At 34.5% G+C, this 17,789-nt stretch overlaps 1 protein-coding gene across 1 annotated transcript; it reads left to right on the top strand.

The window, feature by feature from the left end:
• The first annotated feature begins 404 nt into the window (after positions 1 to 404).
• LOC136026855 (uncharacterized) lies at positions 405 to 14,132 on the top strand. Its single transcript, XM_065703576.1, has 4 exons — positions 405 to 541; positions 10,370 to 10,501; positions 10,995 to 11,072; positions 13,801 to 14,132. Exons 1-4 carry the CDS (start codon positions 493 to 495, stop codon positions 14,076 to 14,078), a joined length of 537 nt encoding a protein of 178 aa, XP_065559648.1. The 5' UTR covers positions 405 to 492; the 3' UTR covers positions 14,079 to 14,132.
• Positions 14,133 to 17,789: the final 3,657 nt, after the last annotated feature.

Here is a 17,789-nt window from a genome sequence, read left to right as displayed (position 1 = left end):
AGGGGTGTTTCCCCCTATTTTCCTAAATAAGGCAAATTTTCTCAGGCTCGTAACTTTTGATGGGTAAGACTGAACTTGATGAAAGTTAGGGATTTAAAATCAGCATTAAAATGCGATTCTTTTGATGTAGCTATTGATATCAAAATTAAATTTTTTAGAGTTTTGGTTACTTTTGAGCCGGATCGCTCCTTACTACAGTTTGTTACCACGAACTGTTTGATTTCATTGCGGTCGAATTTGTGCAATTTCCCAAATTGGTTTTCCAACAAGGCCGCAATAGCATAACAGACTATTTAAGTTTGCCCAGCAGGCAATTAATGAAGCCTTAAAAATGCCGGGTCTTAATAGCTATCTGGATATAATAAATAAAAAGCTTTTATAAAGATCTCTTTTTACCACAATAAATGAAAATTTCACAATCAATATTAGCAATATAAAGGATAATTTCATTCGTTTCTTATCAGTAGTAGATTAGCTGCTTAATAAGCCAATATGAAAACTATTTGTTTGGTTATCCTAGTTTTGATTGCTGTTGCTTCTGGTAAGACATTATTTTCAAGAATTATTTTCATTCATAAGCTAACCTTATATCTTTTTAGTGGCGCCATTGTGTGGGGGGTGCCCCCCACATAATTTTAAAAAAGCTTTAATTCATTAGGTAGCTTTTAAACTATTGTTTGTTTGTCAAATTTCAGCAGAATAATTTGTTTTAATTAATTAATGATCGTTTTGAACATAAGGAAAACGAGATCAATAGGTGTCCACCAAGCTTTAGAACATCTTCCACGGTAATATTTTTCCAAATATACTGCCTTTGAAACCTTATCATCAAGCAGAAATGTGACCCTAGTTTGTAGCAAAATTGAAAAATGTCTATATGTCAAATGTCTAAATGTACTATACGTAAAACCAAAAATAGTATTTCAATAAATGTACAAAATTTAGTACAACAAAATAAATCTTGCGAAGTCGAAATCTGTTCAAAATTACGAGCAAAGGAAGGGCGCGTTACCCAGGTTAGAATAGTTCAATATTGACAATGAGCATCCTCTTCTGGGGTTGGGGGGAAGTTGAAAGGGTATTTGTACTGCAGCATTAGCGGTGGATTCAACTGAAAAAAGCCGAGTGTATTCGACATTTACCTTTGCCCACCCGAGATATTGGCTATACTCTCGTCTGCAGCAGCTCATTTCTGAACATTTTAATAAAAGCCAAGCACCAGCACTTGTATGCATAATTTTTCAACGTGAGTTTATTGTTTCTGTTTATTGTTTATTGTTTAGTGTTTATTGTTAGTGTCTAATGTACTGTGTAATATTTTTAGATTCACCAAGTAGCGTTTTTGTCAAATAGCTACTTTTCTTCACTTCCGCTAGAATAGCATCTTCTTTAATACCCCTCACCCTCTTACCCCCCAAACAAAATACTGTGTCTATGACCCTATATATATATATATATATATATATATATATATATATATATATATATATATATATATATATATATATATATATATATATATATATATATATCATGAAAAGAGAAATCACCAATGCTACAGCACAAACACAAAAAAAAAAAAAAAAAAAAAAAAAAAAAAAAAAAAAAAAGAGACAGAAGGAGAAAAGGAAGACTGTTTTCCTAAATTAGTGATTAATATAGACCAGCATTTGAATGAGGCCTTAACCCTACTCATCCATACAATCACATAGGTCAAACAGTATAGCCACACACAATCAACCATAAAGAATAATCCATGGACAGGCAGTCATGTCGTCAATAAGTATAAGTCTTCACTTACCGAACAATAGAAAAAATAATATAGACAAATAATTCAGAGGCAACACCCAACATAAGGGCTCATCAGGAGAATACACTGGCCTATATAGGGTTTCGCCACTCTAAATTCTCTACCCAGCACAGTGTTGTGGCTACCACAGAATATCCATGGCATCCCCGCGTCAGGTATCACCCCCAAAATACATGCCTATGAAAAAAAAAAAAAAAACAGCAAATGTAAAACAACCAAGTAAAACCAAAACAAGCTTATCTTGTTAATATATCCCTCCCTTTTAGCAACAATAGGTAAACTAAATATTATAAATTTTACCAAATCACAAATATTAACACATTGCAAAAAACCTATTGCATATATAATAAACCTATTGCATATATATATATATATATATATATATATATATATATATATAAAAATAAGATGTCTGTCTGTCTGTGGATCAGGTGACGTCATGTTTCTGTGTTGACTGACGTCATGAAATTAGTTGTCGTCATTTTTGCTTTGACAGTGACGTCATTAACGGTATTTAAGACATTTGTTCACGGAAAAATGTTCAATTGTAAAATGACTGAAGCTACAATGGCAACAGCCGAGGAAGCTGCTCAAAGAGTTTATGCCAGAAAAATTGCTGCTGATAGAGAAAGTAAGAAAAGAAAGCGTTCCGAGGAATCACAAGAACAGCAAGAAAACAGGCTTGCGGCTAAAGAACGCAAAACCGCGCAGTTAGATGAAAATCCACCTGGACAGCGAGAGTCAAAACATATCAAAACTGAAAATGATAGCGATGATGATTGGGTTTGGGATTTTGACTTGGATAAGGTCATCAATGCCTACCAGATTTAAGTTAAAAAAACAAAGGTTTGTCGATATGTACTTCATAGTGACGCTGAAAAATAAAGAAGAAAAAGAAAACTGAAAAAAGGTAAAAAACTAAAAAAAAAAAACTAAAAAGAAAAAACAGTCAAAGAGAAATTACAGACCAGGACACAAATGACGACCGAGACAGAGGGAATATAAGTAACGACCGGGAACCTCAGAGAGAAATTACAGACTGGGACACCCGGACACAAATCACGACCGGGACACAGGGAATATAAATGACGACCGGGACACAGGGACACAACTACAACGGGGACGCCGGGGGCACAGGCGGGATATATAAATGACGGGACACAGGGATTGTTCGAATAGAAATTACAGACCGGGACACCGGGACACAAATGACGACCGGGACACCGGGACACAGGGAATATAAATGACGACCGGGACACTCAAAGAGAAATTACAAACTGGGACACCGGGACACAAATGACGACCGGGACACAGGAAATATAAATGACGACCGGGACACAGGGACACATCATTAGAATAATGAGGTATAGATCTGAATACGGATTGTTTTTCCCATGGACAATTATATGTTGCATGTTCAAGAGTCAGTAAACCTGACAATCTATTTATATGCACAGACAATGGGACAGCGAAGAATGTTGTATATTCGCATGTTTTACGTAGTTAAAAACATATATTTATATCTATCTCTATTCACAGGTGGGACACAGGGACACAACTACAATGGCGCGTAACTAATATGGCGCGTAACGACTTACGCGCGCGGGGGGGCTTGGGGGCGCACGGGGGTTGGTATATATATATATATATATATATACCAACAGCTAGTATATATATATATATATATATATATATATATATATATATATATATATATATATATATATATATATATATATATATTGACTGATTGACTGATGACTGATTGATGATGGGGACTATTGACTGATTGATTATTTTCTTTACAAAACTTATACGATCAAACAGTTCGTGGTAATGAACTGTAGTAAGGAGCGGCCCGGCTCGATAGTAACTCAAACTGTAAAACACGGAATTTCGATACCAACAGTTACATTATAAGAATTGCATTTTAATGCTGATTTTAAATATATAAGTTTATCAAGTTTAGTTTTACCCATCAAAAGTTACGAACCTGAAAAAATTTGCGTTATTTTAGAAAATAGGGGGAAACACCCCTTAAAAGTCATAGATTCTCCTATATACAAAAATGGCAAATTTTATATTTTTTGCCACAAGACAGATCACGGATACGTATTTATTTGTTTGTTTGTTTTTTGTTTTGTTTTTTTTTTCCAGGGGTGTGATTTACTGATTTAAAAAGTAGACTTGAGAGAAAGAGTCAAACTTTGGCATAAAGAGCGGGACGTCGAGGAAGAAAAAGCCCCTTTGATATACGGGGTAATTTCTGTTTGTTTTAAGTTTTAATGTTGCTCCCTACTTTCAGCTAAAAAACTTTTCTTTTTTATTTAATAAATATTAGAACACAACAACCGCCCAGAAAAGGCACAATGTACCTACTGGAAGACGGCTGAAACTCATCAACTCTTAACCAACTACAGAGTAAAATAAAAACAAAAAATGTTGTCTTTTGTCATATCTTTTTCAAACAAGAAGAAAAATGAAACCAAATAACTAAATTTCTCCCTCCCCATTGAAAAAAAAAACTTTAATTCAAATTCAACCAAAAAATGAACACACTAGTTTTCCTCGTATATAAAACACTTGTTAAACAAAATAGTCTTCCTATGCCTCTCTAATCCCAGTTGGTAAACCATTTGAAATATCCGTTTGATAAATCACGGACCATGAAGCCATCATGTGTGTCATCTTGAGTCTCGACCACGAAATTATCTGCGCTCCTCGTTTCATATGCATGTAGGGCACTTTTAACATGATGGAACTGACGAAAAGCTGAAGGGCATAAATTAATCCAACATTGATGGGCAAAAACTACAGCTTGGTAATCTCTAGTTTACCCAACATTAAGCTCTCTTAATCGGTTAAAACGAAACGTCACATCGACGGAATTTTCTACATAATTACCAAATAGACGAACCGCTTTATTCTGTAAAATTTACACCCTTCTAAGATTTACAAAAAAAAATTACTTGACCAAAGGACACAACCATAGGAAATATAAGGGCTAAATATTGCGTGGTATAAAGTTAAAAGGACCGATAGTGATAAAACATATTTTTAATTATTCGTATCATGCCGAAGCCTCTTGTGACTTTTTCTGCAACTAGATCACTATACAGCTTCCAAGATAAATTACAATTTAGGAAAAAACCAAGATAACATATCAGTTTCACTTGTGATGAAGCTTTACCGTAAAAAAACACTTTTGTACCAGCATCTGATGGACTTAATACGAAGAATTCGTTTTCCCCACATTTACCAATAAAACACTCAAACTTTTAAATACATAAAATGAATTCAAGACCCTATTAGCTCTTACAAGTAAATCCTGCATCATCCGAACTGAAATAGTTGTGGTAGTGACATCTGCAAACTATAAAGTGATCCTAAAACAGTTCTCTGAGGAACGCCACAATTAACTTCAAAAGGATACAACACAACCTAAATAGATCTACAAGTACATCACCAACAAATAAAGATTTTAAGCCAATTCAAACAAGAAGCCTTCACATTAAGGCGTTTTAAACATTTAGTTAAAATTTTAAAACTCAACTGTATCAAAAGCATTTCGGAATCAGTGAAAACGGTCAGAGGAATTTTCCCACCCTGGAACCAATTATTCACAGCATCACTACTGTGATGCACATCACGTGACTTCGAACGACCTGTCTAAAACCAAATTGTGTTTCACTTAATAAACCGGCATTAGTGAGGTAATCATATAATTTTCCATGTTATATCTTCTTGTATATTTTTGAGAAGAAACAAATAATAACCCCTTTAATTCTCAATATCAGACTTTGAATCCCCTATATGGAGTCAAATAACCTTTGCTCTTTTTAAAGTGTCAGGAAAAACACCCTTTTCTGGCGAAACATTGATGGCATGGACAAGGAAAGGCAACAAGCAATAGATAACAACTTTGAAAGACTTCAGGTTTGTGCCATCAGAGCCTGCCGAAACAGACTTGATCGTTTTAACTCCATTTAGAACTTCTTCACTGGTACATGGCTCAAATTTGAGTTTAGTGACAGTTCCACTATCGTCAGTGAATTCTTGATCTGAAAAATCTATATTGGAGTTTTTAAGCCCGCACCCTTCCCAATATTGGCAAAAAACATACCAATTGGTCTTCTATTAGATGCTCGTCACTCACAATCTCACCTTGTATTGACAAAGAATTAGTTTATAATTGTTGCTTTTCCCCCATAATTATATTAATCAACATCTTTTGAATTGCGTTTAACTGGCAAAATTTAATTAGAAAATTTAATTCTCTTTTTGCTTTCATTTTCAGTGGTTTCTCATGTTTCCTAGCTACTTTAAAATTTCATTGCATACTCTTACATCCAGTAGACAGATAAGATGTTTCGTAGTGCAGATGCTTCAACTATTTCTGATCCAGGGTTTCCTGGGCTCACATTTGTTTTGGCTTTACAAGTTTAAGTAGCCTTGTTCTGTCATAAATTGGCTGAATGATAGCCATCAGGCGGTCAAATCCACTGGAGGCATTATCATTAAAATTTAAAACCTCTTCAGAATCTAATGGACTTAGCTCTTCCCCAAATTTTCACTGTTTAGCACCCAGGTTTTTATCTTTTTTGCCGTGTAATCAATTTTATACCCAATAAACGACTGGTAAGTGATCTGAAGAAGGACAAACAGCCACATTAACATAGCTATGGTTAAAAAACTTAGAAAGGACAAAATATTATCAGTAAACATTACCAAATGGCTAGTTATAATCGTAGGCACAGAAGATACGGGAATAAGAATATTAGCAGCCATTAGGTCAAGAAAATCAATTTTTTTCCTCTAAAATAAAATAAATCAAAGTTATGACTTGACATAACTTGACTTAATGCTCCTGCCGAAATGCTTCCGGTGTCGAGAGTGATGCTACATGGTACCTCCATTTAAACCGGTCTCTTGCAAGGATATCACCGGCCTCCCGAATATTTGCCATGGCTAAGAGGGCACCTGTCGTGTCCTTTGGGCGTTTCCAACCGTGCAGCACGGGATCAAACATCGTTCGTACGAGAGTATCGGGGGGCATGCGAAGGAGATATCCGTAGCAGCGTACTGTTCGTCGGGTGAGTTGGACTGAGAAGGGCGTTTGAGCAGTTAACGCCAAGAGGTTCTTGTTGCTAACACAGTGGTGCTAGCGTAGTCCTTCAATGCGGTGAAGATATTTGTTTGGGCTATATTTACAGTGCTAAGCACAGACTAAGTGGCTGGCCAAGTTTTGGCTCCGTAAAAAACCACGGATCCCACCGAAGTATTGTATATGCGCATCTTGGTTCTACGCCTGATAGAAGGTTTCTTCCAAAGGACACTTAGTTTATCCCACTACTGCTGAGGCCTTGGCAATTCGGTGCATTAGATCTTTGAGGATTGATTCTTCATTTGAGAGGATAGAGCCAAGGTATGTAAATTCCTCAACAATATCAGCTGGTTTGTCACCGACCATTTGGACTGGCGGGGGACGTGGTGAGCTACGGGGCTCAACAAACATTACTTTTGTCTTCTGCCAATTAATCGACAGCCCTATCTTTAAGGCTTCATCAGCAAGGATGTGTAGGGCTTATGTGAGCTTCGACAGTGAATCGGAGACAAGAGAAAAGTCATTGGCATAATCAGTGTCTGAAAATTCTCTATCGCTGTAATGCAACCCAAACTGGAGGTGGCTTATGGTCCGAGTCATAATGTAGTTATGATTATGACCGAGTCATAAAGTTTTAATCACCCATACAAATAAAATTAAGTCGCGAACGAGACATCCCACACATTAGCTCCGCGAAACCCCGAGGAAAATAACTGCGACTAGCACATGGAGGCTTGTACACAACAGAACAAAATAACCTTCCCCACCCCCAAAGGCGGGGAAAGACGCAAAGGTAAAAGATCAGAGACCCAAAGGTTTTAAACCTGCAACAGATTGACGGTAGTTGATGTTTTCAATTTTGTTTATCTTTTTTGTATCTACGACATTCACTGATTCTATGTGGATTCCCATCTTTTTGGTGCTTTTAAATTTGTCAATCTTGGCTGGCATTTTTTTCATAAGATTAAATAGAAAAAAACTGATTTTTTTAGCTGAAAGTAAGGAGCGACATTAAAACTTAAAACGAACAGAAATTACTCCGTATATGAAATGGGTTGTCCCCTCTGCAATCCCTCGCTCTTTACGCTAAAGCTTTTAATTGTTTTAAAAAGTAGAATTGTGGCAAAGAGTCAAACTTTAGCGTAAAGAGCGAGGGATTGCAGAGGGTACAACCCATTTCATATACGGAGTAATTTCTATTCGTTTTAAGTTTTAATGTCGCTCCTTACTTTCAGCTAAAAAAATCAGTTTTTTTTTATTTAATTTCTGAACGTTTTTGAATTAATGCATGTTTGGTTTTGACTCTCCGCACATAAATTATTAAAATGAAATTTGTATATTAATTCTTTTTTGGCTAAATGGCTTTCTCTTAGTTTTGATCAGACGATTTTGAGAAATAAGGGGTGGAGAAGGAGGCCTAGTTGCCCTCCAATTTTTCGGTTACTTAAAAAGGCTACTAGAACTTTTAATTTTTAACGAACGTCTTTATTAGTAAAAAATATAAGTAACTTAAGAATCAACTTACGTAACAAACTTTCATAACCTTATATTTTTATTATGTATATGAGGGGGTTTGTACCCTCGTTAATACCTCGCTCTTTACACTAAATCTTATTTTTTCTCCCAATTCTTTAAGAATGACCCCTGAATCAGAAAGGCCGTAGAATAAATAGTTGAAATTACTAAAAATACTTTAGCATAAAGAGCAAGGTATTTATCTCCTTCTAAATACCTCACTCTTTATGCTAAAGTATTTTTAGAACCCTCATATGCGTAATAATCTCTGTTCGTTTTAAGTTTCAATGCTACTTCTTCCTTTCATTTGAAAAAAAGTTTTCATGTTTATTTTTCATTGTTTTCTTATAGTAATGCTAGAGAATCCTGCACCCTTTTCATTGAAGTTTTCATCCCCCATGACAGATTTCTCCAAGGAAAGATCCTTCAACATAGCTCCCTCTCCTCAGCCCCACCCCCAAACAAAATAAAATCCCCCTGAATACGTCTGTACACTTCCCAATAACCATTACTATATGTAAACACTGGTCAAAGTTTGTAACTTGCAGCCCCTCCCCCAGGGAATTCTGGGGGAGTAAGACATTCCCAAAGACATAGTTAGTATGGTTTTCGACTATGCTGAACAAAATGGCTATCTCAAAATTTTGATCCGTTGACTTTGAGAAAAAAATGAGCGTGGGAGGGGGCCTAGATGCCCTCCAATTTTTTTGGTCACTTAAAAAGGGCACTAGAACTTTTCATTTTCACTAGAATGAGCCCTCTTGCGACATTCTAGGACCACTTGGTCAATACGATGACCCCTGGGAAAAAAAAAAAAAAAAAAACAAATAAACACGCACCCGTGATTTGTCTTCTGGCAAAAAATACAAAATTCCACATTTTTGTAGATAGGAGCTTGAAACTTCTACAGTAGGGTTCTCTGATACGTTGAATCTGATGGTGTCATTTTCGTTAAGATCCTACGACTTTTAGGGGGTGTTTTCCTCTATTTTCCTAAATAAAGCAAATTTTCTCAGGCTCGTAACTTTTTATGGGTAGGACTAAACTTGATAAAACTTATATATTTGAAATCAGCATTAAAATACAATTCTTTTGATGTAGCTATTGACATCAAAATTAAATTTTTTAGAGTTTTGGTTACTATTGAGCCGGGTCGCTCCTTACTACAGTTCATTACCACGAACTGTTTGAAAAGATTTTTTTTTACTTTTTATTTTTATCTAAGAATTGAAATCATTAAAAAGTTGGCTAAATTCACATTATTGCCTTTGGTGAGCTGCTCCTTACTACAGTTCATTACTGTTTGTCTGAATTGACATTGTTAATTCACATTATTGCCTTTATGTTCATTGTGTAATGATATTTTAATGAGCAGAGTCATCAAAAGGTAAATCTGCCAGAAGAAAAAAAAAACAACAAATTATTCATACTCATGAATAACACATGCTCTTAGAGCCATATTTTGTTACACATATGAAGGTGCAATTGTAAGAATATTATACATTTGTTATGATGCAAAGCTCAAAATATCCAAAATCTTTAATTTGAAAATCTCTAGCAAACAACATTTATAGCATCCCAACTTTATTCCTTTGATCATTTAGGCAAACATAATTTTTGTTAAAAAATAATGACGATCAAATTAAAACACAAAAAACTGTCAAAACAAAAATATTAAAAGTAACCACACCGCGAAGTTTAGTCTTCATTGACTCAATATTTTGTAGAATTTCCATGACTACTATGTAAATAGTAATTTACCTGACCATATCTATCTTTCAATTAAATTTTTAAAAAAGTCTTTCTACTTGCTGTTATATCAGTCTTTTTTTAAACGTCTAAGCTAAGCGAATAAAAAGACTCAATTAAATGTTTAGTTTATTGTCTCATCTTTGAATTAATTGGTGTGTTTTGTACTAAGGGGCTATTGTATTTTTTAGCTGCTCCTCGTAAGGTTGTTCGGCGACAAGCCGAAACTGCCAAACCGGTAGGTGATAAGAATGGAAAAGTGAATCAAGAAGAAGATAAAAAAGCTGATGGCGCAGAAGAAGCAGACGAACGAATAAGGAATAGTAAGTCCTTATGATGAACTTTATCTTAATGAACTTTACTACAAGTTAATATATCACACTCGGCCATTTAAACAATGTTTCTTTTCTTTTTTTTTTGGTGGAAGTACACTTTTGATAGACAAAAAAAGACAAATTTTAGAAAAAATACTAGAAAAATCTCGAGAAAAAAAATTTGTAAGGCTTCAAGGTTGAAGATGTAGCTTTCCTTTGAAGGTAAAGTTGCTTTGGGATTGAACTCATATCCAACCCTCAAATTTTAAAGACAAAAGGATTTTCAAAGTAACTGGATTTATTTTATTTGTTTATTTTCACGCTTCATAGTGAGACATTGACAAAATAATGGTGCTACCCTAGAAATTTCGACATTTTGAAACAGCCATCGGAATATTTTAGAAATTCGTGTTCATCATGTATAAATAGACCTAAGATACGTCAGGGGGTAAAATTTTTTTGTGACATACTTGGTGCTTTAACCTAATTATTTTTCTTTCAGGTGGTTTCAGAAGACCAATTCAAGGTCAGAATCATTTGTCTCCGTCTACTTTTCAACAAGGAGGATTTGCGCGACCTCGTGAGTAAAACATTTTTTTATATATTCTTTTGTGAGAGAAAAGCCAGGGAGGAAAACTACACTGGTTTGGATATTGTTTATCCAATCTTTGCTTATTGAAAATCCAGCAAATGGCTGAAAAAAGAAACACAAGTTCTCTGATATACAAAGTTTAGAAACTGTTTAGGAAAGAGAAGTTAAAAACTTCTAAAAAAGTCCTTCGAAAAATATTTATCTATTGCTAACTATAAATAATGGATTAACTGTCCTATGTACGTTCTCTATACTTTTTGAAAGATTGAGTTTAGTTTTTCTGTAATGACCTTCATTCTTACATCCATTCCCTTAAATTTATTTTAGATACTCTTTCACTCTCTTTAATTTTTTACAACTTTGAATTATATTTTAATTGTCTTTATACAGCGGAAGCTTTTATTCTGAATAACTAAAAACAGGGGAATATTTGGATGAAGAACTGATAATGTTAATGAATGCTCCAATGATAATAATGCTCCAATTAATGGCTAATAATAAATAGTATAGGTAGCAAATATAGCTGTAATGGATTCATTAAAAAAAAAAAAAAACTCCATTCCATATGGTTTATTTCCGTCTCGTTAGTGTTAGCAGTCCTATCTCCTTAAGGAGGTTAAATTTGATCCTATATTTTGACTGGATAGTAATTTTTGTAATCTCATTTATTAGAAGAGTTTGATAAATTAGTATTTCTTCTATCCCCTGAACTTGGGACAAAGATAGCATAGTGCTGTAAAAATACTCCTTATTCTAATTCACTGGCCTTTGTGTTTAAAAATCGTTGTTGAAAATTTGAGACAAAAAGTTGAGCTTTAGCGTAAAATAGAGTGGACTTATATATATATATTAAATAAAAGAAACAAGTTTTTTTAACTGAAAGTAAGGAGCGACATTAAAATTTAAAACGAACAGAAATCACCCCGTATATGAAAGGGGCTGCTCCTTCTTCAACGCCCTGCTCTTTACGCTAAAGTTTGACTCTTTCTCTCAACTCTGCTTTTTAAAACAGTAAAAACTTTAGCGTAAAGAGCAGGGTGTTGAAGAAGGAGCAGCCCCTTTCATACACGAGGTAATTTCTGTTCGTTTTAAGTTTTAATGTCGCTCCTTACTTTCAGTTAAAAAAACTTGTTTTTTTATTTAATTTCTGAACGTTTTCTAGTTAATCCATGTTTTGATTTCGGCTCTCCGCAGATGAATAATTAAAGCAAAATTTGCATATTTATTTATTTTGACTAAATGGCTTTCCCATAGTTTTGATCGAATGATTTTGCGAAAAAAGGAGTAGAAGGAAGCCCAGTTGCTCTCCAATTTTTTGGGTACTTAAAAAGGCAACTAGAACTTTTAGTTTTTACAAACATTTTCATTAGTAAAAGATATACGTAACTTATGAATTAGCTTACGTAACAAACTTCTATGTTCGTATGTTTTTATTACGTATATGAGAAGGTTCGCCCACTCGTCAATACCTCGTCAATAACTCTTTGCATTAAAGCTTAAATTTTGTCCCCTGAATCACAGAGGCTGTAGAATAAATAGTTGAAATTACTAAGAATCATTTAGCGTAAAGAGTGAGGTATTAGCAGGAGGTGAGCCCCTTATATGCGTAATATTTTCTGTTCGTTTTAAGTTTTAATGCTACTCCATACTTCCAGTTGAAAAAAAAAACTTTTTCATATTTATTTTCTCATTGTTTTTTAAATGATGCTAGAAAATGCTGCATCCCCTTTATGGAAATCTTCTTCCCCCTTGACAAATTCCTCCATGAAAAATTTCCCCCACATAGCCCCCTCTTCTCAACCCCCCTCCCCCTCTCAATAAAAAAACTGAAAACATCTCTACATTTCCCAATAACCATTAATATATGCAGACACTGGTCAAAATTTGCAACTTGCAGCCACTCCCACGGGGACTGTGGGGGAGTAAGTCGTCCCCAAAGGCATAGTTATAAGGTTTTTCGACTATGTTAAATAAATTGGCTATCTTAGAATTTTGATCCAACTACTTTGGGAAAAAATGAGGATGAGAGGGGGCCTAGGTGCCCTCCGATTTTTTGGTCACTTAAAAATTGCACTAGAACTTTTCATTTCCATTCGAATGAGCCCTCTCGCAAAGTTCTAGGACCACTTGGTCGATACGATCACCCCTGGGAAAAAGAAAGAAAAAAAAAACAAACAAAAACAAATAAACACGCATCCGTGATTTGTCTTCTGGCAAAAAATACAAAATTCCACATTTTTGTAGATAGGATCCTGGAACTTGTACAATAGGGTTCTCTGCTACGCTGAATCTGATGGTGTGATTTTCATTAAGATTCTATATGACTTTTAGGGGGTGTTTCACCCTATTTTCTAAAATAGGGCAGATTTTCCCAGGCTCGTAACTTTTGATGGGTAAGTCTAAACTTGATAAAACTTAACTTATATATTTAGAATCAGCATTAAAATGCGATTCTTTTGATGTAACTATTGGTATCAAAATTCCGTTTTACAGAGTTTTGGTTACTATTGAGCCGGGTCGCTCCTTACTACAGTTCGTTACCACGAACTGTTTGATACAGATTATACAGAATACTGTGACTTATGTAAAGTTTTAATGTCGCTCTTGTAAATTCTATAGTGTCTAAACTCAAAATAATGCTTTCAGATACTATATTAATTTTGTAAGCTTTTAATTTTAAATTTTAATTTGTCTCATAATATAAACTTTGTTTCAGTTGGGAGTGGGCTTAGTGAAGTTCAATCTGGCTTTGGACAAACTGGATTGGGACAAACTAGTCTTAGTCACCCTGGATTAGGTCAAACTGGTTTTGGTAGACCTGGATTGGGTCAGGCTGGTTTTGGACAATCTGGATTCGGTCAAAGTAGTTTCGGCCATACTGGACTAGGGCAAAATAGTTTTGGACAGACAGGATTTGGTCAAAATGGTCTCAGTCAGTCAACGTTCGGTCGACCGGTTGGGTTTCAGCAAAGTTCTGGATTTATTGGAAAATGAACTTTTCTTTTTTTTTTTACTTACGTATCTTTAGTAAAATAATTTTTTACCTTGTCTCTGAATCATTTTTCTATTGCTTGAATTGGTGAAGCCATCTAAATTTTAATTTTGATCGTCAGACACACTGGAGTTGAATTCTTTACTTGATCGTAGCCAAGGCTACTGAGTTTGAGTCATAGAGCCAAAAATAGAAAAAAAGAACTTAAAATTAGCGACAAAAGTTTGATTAGCACGAAATTGAGATTTAATTTGATGATTTCCCTATTATGTCGTTCAATATAGAGGGTTTTTAATGCATTAAAAACGTCTTAGTCCAAACAGAGAGTGTAACTTAAATATTTTTTTTTGCAAATGTAGAAAACTTGAGTAATCAAACAAATTATTTTAATTAGTTTAATCACACTAGCTTGATGAGAAAACTGTTAGGGAAAGGATTGTCTTCCTTACTTAGTCATAACATATCATCCCTAACAGCAGGGCAAATTTTTTATATTATTCAGAATTCAACCAGTAAAATAGATTAATTATATCACATAGATTAGTATGATTAGCTTATTTACCTTTAAATTAGCGAATTACCTTTACTACTGTTACTACTACTAACAGTTCACCGCAGCACCGAGTCGCCTTAGGCCAATATTAATCGCAAAAATTGTCACCTAATTAATCAAATTAATTATGAAAAATTCATGCATCCGCATTTCGTACTAATCTAACAGTTTGTTCGACCTTAAGTAAGGAGCGACCCGGCTCAATAGTAACCAAAACTCTAAAAACAAAATTATGATACTAATAAATATATATCAAAAGAATTGGATTTTTATGTTAATTTCTAATATATAAGTTTCATCAAGTTTAGTCTTACCCTTAAAAAAGTTAAGAGCCTAAGAAAATTTGCCTAATTTTTGAAAAAAAAAAACGCCTAAAAGTGATATAATCTTAAAGAAAATCACACCACCAGAAAACCTACTATAAAGGTTTCAAGCTCCTATATCCAAAAATGTGGAATTTTGTAATCTTTTATCATAAAAAAGATCACTGATGTGTGCTTATATGTTGTTTATTTTTTCCCAGAGTTCATCGTATCGATCCAGTGGTCCAAGAATATCTCGAGAGTGTTTATTCGAAGGGAAATTTGAAGTTCTAGGGCTCTTTATAAGTGACCAAATAATTGGAGGGCAATTGAATTTCTCCTAAAAACGTATCCAATATTCACAATTGTAAACAAACCTAATTTTGCATCTTTTTTCTTTAGGTATAAATCGAAAATTAAATGTTTTTATAATTGTAGACATTGCTCTCAAACCTCTTTGTTTTAGGACTTCAGGTGCTATTTTGATGAACCACTAATATTTTCAACTTGCATCATAAACTCCGTGAACTCCAATCAGGACTTTCACTCTCAAGTCTGAAAATTCGGGAACAAGTTTTAAAAACTGAGGAATGGTTTGGGGACAAGTCCAAGATTCAGGGGCAAATTCAAAAAGGAACAAATTTGAAAAAATTGAAAAAATTGGTTTTTGAAAAAATTTGGGAGCCAAAATCGGTTATAGCTTCGTTTTCAGGCTCAAGTAGGGCTTGGATCCGCGTAGTAAATCAAGTTTTTAACAGAGTAGTTTTTAAAGCCAGAGTACGCAATTGGAATCTAGAGCTAAATACGAATATAGGTGATATTGCGGACAAAACCTCAAAACAGTTTTCAAATTAAAAAAAAAAGACTGAATTACTCTCTGGTGCTTCATTGCTTTAGGGTTTATATTATGTTTGCTGCTTAGTTCTCTTAGCCCGAAAACGAGACTTTTATGTCATTATATAGTATAGAAATGGTATATACTATAGTATATACTATGTACTACAGTAGATAGTATTAGAAATAAATTATAGAAAGGCAAAAATCGCATGCAGAGAAATAACAAGTGGCATGATTTCTCCAAATTAGTGAATAATTTTTGGTAAGCAAACATGAACTTACACTAAGAAATTAATTAGAAAATAACATGAAAGCAAGGAGCAGCATTAAAAATTAAAACGAATAGAAACAATAGCATAATAAGGGGACTGCCCCCTCTAAACAGCCGACTATTCTTGAAGTTTTTTAGTACTGAAGCTTCTATTCTATTTAAACTACAATTGTGTTTCCGGAGTCAGTCTTGCGGAATCAGGACTAAATTCAAACTTAAGCATAAAGAAAGAGGGGGCAATCCTCTTCATGTATGTAATATTTTTTGTTCATTTTAATGTTGCTCTTTAGGCGTACTTTCAGACGGGATGGTTTTTTAAATGCCAGAAAATCCAGCTCCACCTCCACGGATAAATTATTCCTCTCCCCGGAAAAATCGTCCAGACAATTTAATAACGTAAAAATTTATCTTGGAAATTACCCTTAACATCTCCACGCGTAAGATTGGGTTTACAAAGAGGAACTTAAAATAAATAAAAAGAATTTTGTTTAGGCTAATCCCCCCGGTGAAAAATTGCCCCTCAAAATTTTATCCCCAGTAAATATCCCTCCTAATGGAAAGTTGTCCCTGTAGAAAATCCTCCAGCAGAAAATTCAATCCTTTACCCGAAAAAAGACTGCTTACTTCCAAATAACAGGTATTATACGTAAACAAAGGGCAAATTATATATTTTCAAGACCTTTCCCCAGGGGCTGTGGGAGGTCAAATTAACTCCAAAGGCAAAGTCATTGGGTCTCTCAGCTATGCTGAACAAAATGCCTACGGTATCTTCAAATTTTTACCCTACAATTTTGAGGGGAAAGAACGCGGAAAGGGGCATATTTGCCATCCTCATGGAAAAACTACATCTTCTTCGAAAGTCTGTATTTCTGCACATAGGGGCTTTAACCCTATATAGTCGCTTCTCTTATGCGCTGAATCTGATGATGTTATTTTTGTTAAGGTTCTTTGAGGTTTTTAGGGAGTGTTTTCTCCTTTTTTCAAAAATTAAGCAAATTTTCCCAGGCTCGTAGTCTTTGAAGAGTAATGCTTAACTTGAAGTATCTTACATATTTGGTACCAACATAATAAGCCAAACCTTTTGATATGTCTGTTGTTTTCTAGAGTTATGGTTACTATCGAGCCAGGTTCCTCCTTACTTACAGTTTGTTACCATGGGCTATCTGATAACTATCATAGAACATTAAATTCTGAATAGAGATAAAATCATCAGATATTAGTTTGGTCTATTATCATATAAAATAAAGCAATGAAAATCACTTCAAAGTATTTTGTTTTTGGTGTGCCGTAACCAAAATAGGAATGAGCGATTTAAAAAAGGATGAACAGCTAGAAAAATTACTAGAGGATGACAAAATTGGCTTACTATTAAATTTTAAGTCTAGAGATAATCGTAGCTTCTTCTTTGGCAGTCCCATTAGCCTGACACATGACAACATTTTTGCCATTCGTATATTTATAATAAAAGAGGAGGAATCCGCATTCAATCGTTTCATTTCCAGTTTGGTTTGCAAAATGGAGTTTTCAATATCTTGCGTTCACCAGCGTTCCATAGTACAAAGGTGCAAAAGAGTATTAAAATTATGGAATGAACAGTTACCCTTCCACTAACTCTATTTTCTGGTAGGTCAAGGGAAAAGAAAATATTTGGGGAGTTTTCGGGGATTTGGAGAACATTATTTTTTCGGTGATTTCCTGGAATTTTTGGGAAATTCCCAAAAATTCGGGGAAAGTGGAAGAAGCACTTAGT

This window comes from Artemia franciscana, chromosome 5 (genome assembly GCF_032884065.1).
Source record: "Artemia franciscana chromosome 5, ASM3288406v1, whole genome shotgun sequence".
Lineage (NCBI taxonomy): Eukaryota > Metazoa > Arthropoda > Branchiopoda > Anostraca > Artemiidae > Artemia > Artemia franciscana.
Note: the sequence above shows the minus strand (reverse complement) of the source record. Positions and strands in the feature narration are given on the sequence as shown.

Coding starts and splice junctions, on each gene's coding strand:
- LOC136026855 (XM_065703576.1), top strand. CDS start 493: ATGAAAACTATTTGTTTGGTTATCCTAGTTTTGATTGCTGTTGCTTCT. Junction 542..10,369: donor TTTGATTGCTGTTGCTTCTG/GTAAGACATTAT, acceptor TGTATTTTTTAG/CTGCTCCTCGTAAGGTTGTT. Junction 11,073..13,800: donor AGGAGGATTTGCGCGACCTC/GTGAGTAAAACA, acceptor ACTTTGTTTCAG/TTGGGAGTGGGCTTAGTGAA.